At 44.4% G+C, this 7,974-nt stretch overlaps 1 protein-coding gene across 2 annotated transcripts; it reads left to right on the top strand.

The window, feature by feature from the left end:
- Positions 1–2,108: 2,108 nt before the first annotated feature.
- LOC119274412 (CDP-diacylglycerol--serine O-phosphatidyltransferase 1) lies at positions 2,109–7,660 on the top strand. Of its 2 annotated transcripts, XM_037555108.1 has the most exons (13): positions 2,109–2,376; positions 2,984–3,174; positions 3,387–3,452; positions 3,643–3,702; positions 4,147–4,237; positions 5,011–5,065; positions 5,152–5,231; positions 5,356–5,472; positions 5,547–5,631; positions 5,833–5,924; positions 6,676–6,929; positions 7,054–7,142; positions 7,239–7,660. In XM_037555108.1, exons 2-13 carry the CDS (start codon positions 3,014–3,016, stop codon positions 7,364–7,366), a joined length of 1,278 nt encoding a protein of 425 aa, XP_037411005.1. In that variant the 5' UTR covers positions 2,109–2,376; positions 2,984–3,013; the 3' UTR covers positions 7,367–7,660. The 2 variants fall into 2 exon arrangements, with proteins under 2 accessions (XP_037411005.1, XP_037411004.1); XM_037555107.1 differs by lacking the exon at positions 2,109–2,376 and having other exon boundaries at positions 2,634–3,174.
- Positions 7,661–7,974: the final 314 nt, after the last annotated feature.

The following is a 7,974-nucleotide window of genomic DNA, read 5'->3' as shown; positions in this document are numbered from 1 at the left end:
ATAAATTAACTAAAATTTCAACTTTATTTTTATAGTGGTGTATTTATTTCAAAATTTTTAAAAATAAGTATAAATTTAATAGTGGTAATAAGTGTTGTCGCATAAAAAACATAACCTGTGTACATACTAAAAAAACTCAACTTGTGTACAAAGTGATTTTAAATTTTTGTTGTTGCAGAAGAGGGAAAAAATATAAAAGGATTTGTTAGTCTCCTTTTCGTTCAAACCCAGTCATGCCCATTTCCACAAGGAGACCAGGAAACACATTTCCCGTTTTGTAAATACATGTCTTATATTATTAAATAATAATAATATCATATACGAGTAACCATGGCAACTGAACTCATAATCACAGAAAAAACCCTAGTCAAAGCAAAAATTACGACCAATACCTTAGGCCCCAAGATTCTCGCCAAAGCCATAAGCGAACTCTTTAGTGTTGCGCTAGTCTCACCGGCGAGAGAAAAAATATCAATTAATTCAGCCACCGAAGCAACCCTTGCCGTCCAAAAGAGGGGAGAGAGGATTCGATCGGATTAGGGTTTGGCTATATGCATTTTTTCCTTTTCTGAAAGGGCCCCTTGATGAGCTACATGTGGAGCAAAGCATACATTTTGGACCTCAATAACCAGTGAACGTTCCCTAGAGATGATGACATTTGCGAACGATTTTGATGGCAATTTTAGTTAGCGGGCATGGCAACTTCGCTGCAGTTCTGTTTTTGCTAGGAAATTGCCGTGCTTGCAAACTAAAATTGCCATCTTTTATCATCCCCACAACAACTAGAACTGTCATCAAAACATTCGCCATTGCCATCCCTCCTAGCAAACATTCGTCCATTGTGATTATTACCATACATATTTTCTCAAAAGATATTCCATAAGAGCATATACAGCCGCGATGGGCAAATTCGGCCCCTCACTGACCGGTCACGCATCAAATATTTGATTCTACAATCATACACTTCAAATTATAAACCTCAAATCCATATTATTACATGCAATGTGACCCTAATCCGGAGCTCGCCCGAGACTGCCCTGGCCATGTCCGCCGGCCGGCTGCGCTCCCTAGAGTGTTGGTCTGGTCGCCGGCTAGATAGAGCAGAGCATGGGACACGAGCCAGCTCACGGGACTCAAGGCGCCGCCGTCTCCCATGCCCTATTCTTTCTCGTCGGAGCCCGTAAACCGAACGGTGCCGGTGGATGTCAGATCGATGACGGATCCGTCCTGGGACGAGCCGACAATGTCCAACACGATGCGGTTGCGGCGCCCGGACTGATGCGCCGTACGTGGCGCCAGAGAATGCGACTCCGCCTGGCCGACGTCCACCGCCTCGAGAGCTGCCGCTGCCTCCCTCGCTCGGTGCCTGGCACGACGAGCACGCCGGGCCAGGTTCTCGTCGGACGAGGCCCATGGTGCTTCCCGATGCTCTATGCGCCAATGGAGGGGTGCGCGTCCGCCACAACGTTAGGACGCCACACGAACCGCACGACCTTCGACGAGGCAACTACGGCTGCCCTAGCGCCGGATCCATGCGCCATTTGGGGTGGACGCAATGAATTCCCGGCGGAAGGAGTCCGAGCGCACTTGTGCACGTGCCTCCTCCTAGGAGCGGCGGAGCGCAAGCTAGACGACCATCTCCACCTTGGGACCGCGTGGGATGAGCTCGGGATAGATCTGGAGGTTAAGGACTAGGATCCGCCGCCTGCCATGCCGGAGACGGATGAAAACCGCCGGAGATGAGCTCGGGTGGCGGAGGGAACTGACTAGGGTTTGGTCCGGCGAGCGGATGATGAGGAATATATATGAGGTCGGGTGGACCAGCGTGGGCCAGGTCCGATGTGCCCGAACGGCCCCATATCTTCCTCATATTTAGACTGGATATGAGGGGTGCCGATCAGCCCGAACGTTTGAGGCCAGTTTAAGACGTCCGTATGGATTAAAATTTTACGACCGAACAGTGAGCGGGCGGTCCGTCCCGGCATATAAGACGAATTTGAAGCGTTCGGGTGTAGGGGGCCTTGAGGCCTTGACAGCCCACACGGCCGAGAAGGGTCATGTGGTCTTGGGTCCGAAATTGGGCAGCCAAAACAAAGGCAGAACAGAACCCCTCCCCCACCCCCCACCTCCAAGCATCTCCCGTCGTCGAACTTTGCCAGCGCCGCTCTCCCCTCCCCTCTCCCCTCACCACTAATCACCTATTTATACTCCAAGAACCAGGATCAATCTCCCCCCAACGCGCCCTAAATCCCCCCTGCCACTCTGCCGCCGACGCCTCTCTCGCCGCCGCCACCCTTCCTCCCCGGGGCACCGCGCCGCCGCCGCCGCCTCTGCCCCGTCTCTCCGCAGGCGCTCGTCCATTGAGCCTCCCCCGAGGTACGTGATTGCCGGCCCTCGCGGCTCCCGGGCGCCGCCACCCGGCACGCCGTCTAGATCTCTCTCTCTCTCCCCGGGACGGACGGGCGGCATTGCGGAAAGCTGCTGCCTTTTAGCTTTTGCGTTTTCTTAATTTGGAGGCGGCCGTACGGCGCCACTGTAGCTAGCTACCTAGTAGTGAATCACAGAGGCAGGCCATAGCGCTCTGTTTCTTTCTTTCCTCCGAATTTGTTTCCTCGGTCAGCCAATCGCGCCCCCTCTCTCAAGTTCCAATGCTCCTTTCTTCCTCCTCCTCCCCTCCCCTCCCCTCCCCTGTTTCTGCATTGAAGCCGCCCTCCGGCTGCAGGCGGCAGAGCGCAGACCGCCCACTTTTTGTTATCCTGGAGCAACCAGAGCCACACAAAGGCCCGGGCATTGCCGCTGGCTTCAGAGGACGTGCTCGTGCTGAATTTAGTTTTTCTTTTCTCGTTTCAAGTGTTTATTTTCAGATGTGCTCTGCTCAAGTGTCACATTATTCAGTTGCTAATTATTTTGTTTGCTGTTCTTGAAGGCCAGTAAGACCATGTATTGATTGATCTTGTAATATGCTGCCATGAATGTTTTGCAGGTGGTGATTTTTGCCAAGGTTGTTGTTGCCATGGAGGACAACGGTCGTCACAAGCCTACAAGAGAGTATATTGGCAGGGAGTGTAATGGTGTAAAACCGCCCAATAATTTCGGCGAGGTTGATCCCTGGACCGCGTGGGCGTACAGACCACGGACCATCTCCTTGTTACTCATGGGAACCTGCTTTTTAATGTGAGTGAGCTGCTGCTGGATCTTTTTTACCTCTGGAATTATTTTTAGTTTCCTAGAGAGATTCTTACCACAATGATGTTAGTAGTACATTGCTGGTGGTTGACCTACTGTGGCATTTTACCATTGTTAAGATCACTGCGAAAAAAAAAGAGTTAAGGAATTGCAAAACAGCTGTATGTTTAATGAGCATCTGTTTTATAATTCTTTATCAGCTGGGCAAGTGGCGCTCTTAATCCAGAAGGAAGCTTCTCTGCTGACCGTGTCTCATCTGTAAAAAGGTATTTTTATTTATGTTATGCCGGAAAAACAATTGTTTGTTAATCACCAACTGAACATCTGTGGTGGAACATATCTTCAACTGGGATAATAGTCATTCACCGTTATTTTTCTCGCCTTTTATCTGCTAATTCCCGTTTGAGTTGGGCAAATCTGAGTGCTCATATATATATATTTTTATCTTGTCAACAGGGGTGTCTTTGCGATGATTGCTGTTTTCTTGGCTTATTCTTTTCTTCAGGCACCTTCAACGTGAGTTGCAGAAACTATATACCTTGTTTTTTAACTATTACTCCCTCCGTTCGGAATTACTTGTCGCAGAAATGGATGTATTTAGATGTATTTTAGTTCTACATACATCCATTTTCGAGACAAGTAATTTCGAACGGAGGGAGTATTTTGTATGAGTGGGCATGTAGATATGAATAAGTATATTGTTCACTGCTATGGAGCAGAAGAGGAATGTATTTATGTGTGCTTTATATTTGATCTGAACTTCTCAATATCTTCGAGGTTGTGAAGTATGATCTGTAGTATCAACCATTAAAAAAAAAGGTTTTGTAGTAGCACTTATCAGGACAGCAAAGCCTTACTTCATTTCTGCTCCCTGTAAAAATAAAAAACATTTACTATTGTTCCAGAAGTCGCTGGGGTTTGTGCAAACATTTACTGACAGCTACTTCCTTTATGATTCAGTGTGCTCATCAGACCACATCCTGCAATTTGGCGCCTGGTCCATGGGATGGCAGTTGTTTACCTTGTGGCCCTCACATTTTTGCTTTTCCAGGTAAGTACAGTTTTGTAAATCTTGTTTGAAAAAAATGCTTATGCTATTCGATTCTTCGGATTCATGAATCTGTCAAAAGCATTGCTAATTAATGGTGGAAAAGTCTCAGTTTTTTTTGCTTAGCATGGGGAATTGCATTTTACTAGTACTTCGGCTCATGCTTCACACAAAATAAAGATATGCCATTGCACTGATTAAAAAACCCGGTGACATTGTTTGGCAATTGGAATATCTGGCAGAGTGTATTGATAACAATAGCGCCAATGCCAAGTGTAATATTACAATTTGCGGCGAATACGTATTAATTTGGAAATAGGATGATGAAGAGAGTAAGACGCAATGGAGAAAAGGGCCAGGGTATCCCTTTTCTAATCATTCTGATAACTTATTTATGCGACAGAAAACTCCCCAGGCAGCAATAAGAAAGTGCAATGTTCACCTATTGTCTCTGTGTAGCCAAAATGCGAACAGAAAGCTGTTAGCTCCCTTACTTATATTGTGAAAAAGCAGTGAATTATGTAAGCGCATCTGAGGTGAAAAGTTATTTTCTAAATTTATTAATTGTGTAATATAGCACTTTATCTGTATTTAAACAGTTGTACCATTGCTTTGGTATGATCTTTTCCATATATGTACTTTTGAGTTTTATTGGTGAAACAAGTCATGGTAATAAGATGCAACGATGTTAAGAAATTATAGTTTAGCGGCAGAGGCAATATTAAGCAGCTGAAACTGTAATTAGTAGTCATAATTCCTTCTATTTCATTTTGCAGACTCGTGATGATGCTAGGCAGTTCATGAAGTACCTTCACCCTGACCTTGGTGTTGGTAAGACAGATGTTTTTACATATCTGATCTAATAATGGAGCTTTATCTTGTTGAAGGAATCCTTATTTCACACCATTGTCTGACAGAATTACCTGAAAGATCCTATGGAACCGACTGCCGTATATATGTACCTGATCATCCGAAAAGCAGGTTTAACAATGTTTATGTATGATGACTTCATTCACAAACCTGCTACCTTTCCTTGTTCAATTTTGGTCTGTGGTATTTCTCTGATTGATCATGATCTTGGAGATGCTTCAAGTTACTGATCTGAATATAGGTTTTTCTAGGACATCCTTTTTGACGAGTTTGTTATTGCCCATATCCTTGGATGGTGGGGAAAGGCTATAATGATACGAAACCAACCACTTCTATGGGTGTTATCAATTGGCTTTGAATTAATGGAGGTATGTACTTTTTACATATGTGTTCAGTTTTATCTTTAAACCAGAACCCTTATATAATGTTGTGTGAACTGCAGCTAACTTTTCGACATATGTTGCCAAATTTTAACGAATGCTGGTGGGATAGCATTGTTCTAGACATATTGATCTGCAATTGGTTTGGTAAGGTTTTTATGTGGTTTTCATTATTTTATCTATATACACAATACATTTATATGAATTTTGAACTTAATACCTGTATTTGGTACATGTCAGCATGCATGTTTTGTTTGTTGTCTTCGATAGATTTAGCTGTTTACATAGTTAGATTTACCTCCTAGATTTTACCTCTTCTTGAATGGGGACATCTTGTCTGTGATCCAGGTATCTGGGCTGGCATGAAGACTGTGAGATATTTTGATGGGAGGACGTATGAATGGGTTGGCTTGAGTCGCCAGCCCAATATTATGAGTAAGGTATGCTATTACTAATCTGTGCATAGGAAAATGGGTTGTCCAGCAAAGCAATCAGTCGCATCGAGTTTTTGTTTAATATTATGCCCAGCTGCAGCTGAACTTTTATCCTACTCAATGTCATGATAGTACGATGAAATCTAGCAAAGGCAAGAATTACTGAGAAACCAGAGCAATTCCTTCAGTAGTCTGTCAATTAAAAGAATTCCTTGGCTTGTCTGGACTACTTTATGTACAAGCTCAAACTTTTCGGTGCAAGAGTTCACATCTCGTATAGTTTGTAATGAATTATCTGCAACCGCATGAAATAATCTGTAACTGTTTTTCCACTGACCTATGCAACATCTGTTAGTGTCAGTTTTATGCATAAACTCTGGTTAAGATGGACACTTCCAGTTTAAGGGACACACATTTTGCTGGCAACACAGTAATACTTGCACATATTCATCATACCTGCCATTGACAGAACTGATATGTTAGTGGGTTACTAGCCCAAAGTACAGCTTATAACGATTAACCTTCTTAAAACTCTTTCTTCATGTCCTGCAAATCCGTTTTTGAATGTTTTCATTTGCATATATGTAGAAGATACAAACAGCCTCTGTAGGTTTAGATTGTGGTTTGCTGTGCTATACCTATCCAAATTTTCTATTTGAAGTTGTATGTTCTTGAGCCGTATCAGTTATCTATTTTAGACTTGATGTCGTTAGCCTTGCTCATGAGTTCATTTGTTCAACCTTTTGCCTCTGTTTAGGTGAAAAGGACGCTAGGTCAGTTCACACCAGCACAGTGGGACAAGGATGAGTGGTACCCTCTGCTTGGCCCTTGGAGATTCATCCAAGTGCTAAGCCTGTGCGTAATTTTCATGACCATCGAACTTAACACATTCTTTCTTAAGTTCTGCCTCTGGATTCCTCCCCGGAATCCCTTGATTGTCTACCGACTGGTCCTTTGGTGGTTGATTGCGATACCAACCATCCGCGAATACAACACCTATTTGCAGGACAGGTACAAAGTTTGACCCACCAGCTTCAGACTTTGCATACTTCATAGCGTATCTCACGCATTCACATAAACATGGTGGCAATCTTGCTGAAAGTAATTGTCTTATATATGTGATGAATGATTTCAGGAACTCTGTGAAGAAGGTGGGGTCTTTCTGTTGGCTTTCGCTGGCTATATGCATCATAGAGCTTCTGATCTGCATCAAGTTTGGCCATGGTGAGTGCTCCTAGTCCAGTTTCTTTCTTGGTGCTTGCAGATAGTAGCATGTGCCTCCTTCTGCCATGCTGACCTTGTCGCTGGCTTCTGAAACAGGCCTCTTCCCGAAGTCGATGCCGTCGTGGCTGATCGTATTCTGGACGACGGTGGCCACGCTTCTCACCATGTTCCTTTTTGTGTGGACATGGAAAATTTACCGAACAATGATAAGAAAAAGGTTGTGATTGCGCGACCATAGCCATTGTTTTCTCCGGCCCACACCATTCTTTTCTCCTCCGATTCAATATTGCCGTGTAAATATCCATTCAAATTGTGTACATGTAGCAGTAGGCCATTGATCGGTGACCACGAGAAGGTCAGCCTTAGAAATTTCTTGTCGATCCACCAGCAGAATAAGCCCCCTCCCCCCTTCCTTGCATTCATCCATGTACCCTGTCAATCGACTCCGGAACTCTGAAATTCATTTGGCCCGACCTACTTCGATTTAATGAAAGTAATGAAATAAGGTTATTCTGTCCCATGAGTTCTCTGATCTAAATTAATTCTGGCCGCGTGTGTCTTTGATGTCGGCATAGTGTTCTACTCCATTATTATCCGAGGAAAAAGATGATCTCACTGCTCTTGGTGACTCATTGACTGGTACGTATGTGTGTTCAGAGCTGCAGAATGTGTGAGGCTGTTGGCATGTGAGGTGGTAAATGATTAAGTTTCAGTGTAGTTCCGCAGTTGTGTGCTTTGTTTTGTGCTGTGTTACGTGAGCCCCTGGTTACTGAACCTGATTGACATCAATGTTGATATGGCCCGGCGAATTATTCAGGCGTCCACTCACTAC

Source organism: Triticum dicoccoides, chromosome 3B (assembly GCF_002162155.2).
Source record: "Triticum dicoccoides isolate Atlit2015 ecotype Zavitan chromosome 3B, WEW_v2.0, whole genome shotgun sequence".
In the NCBI taxonomy this organism is placed as follows: domain Eukaryota; kingdom Viridiplantae; phylum Streptophyta; class Magnoliopsida; order Poales; family Poaceae; genus Triticum; species Triticum dicoccoides.
This window is presented reverse-complemented; position numbering and strand designations above follow the sequence as displayed.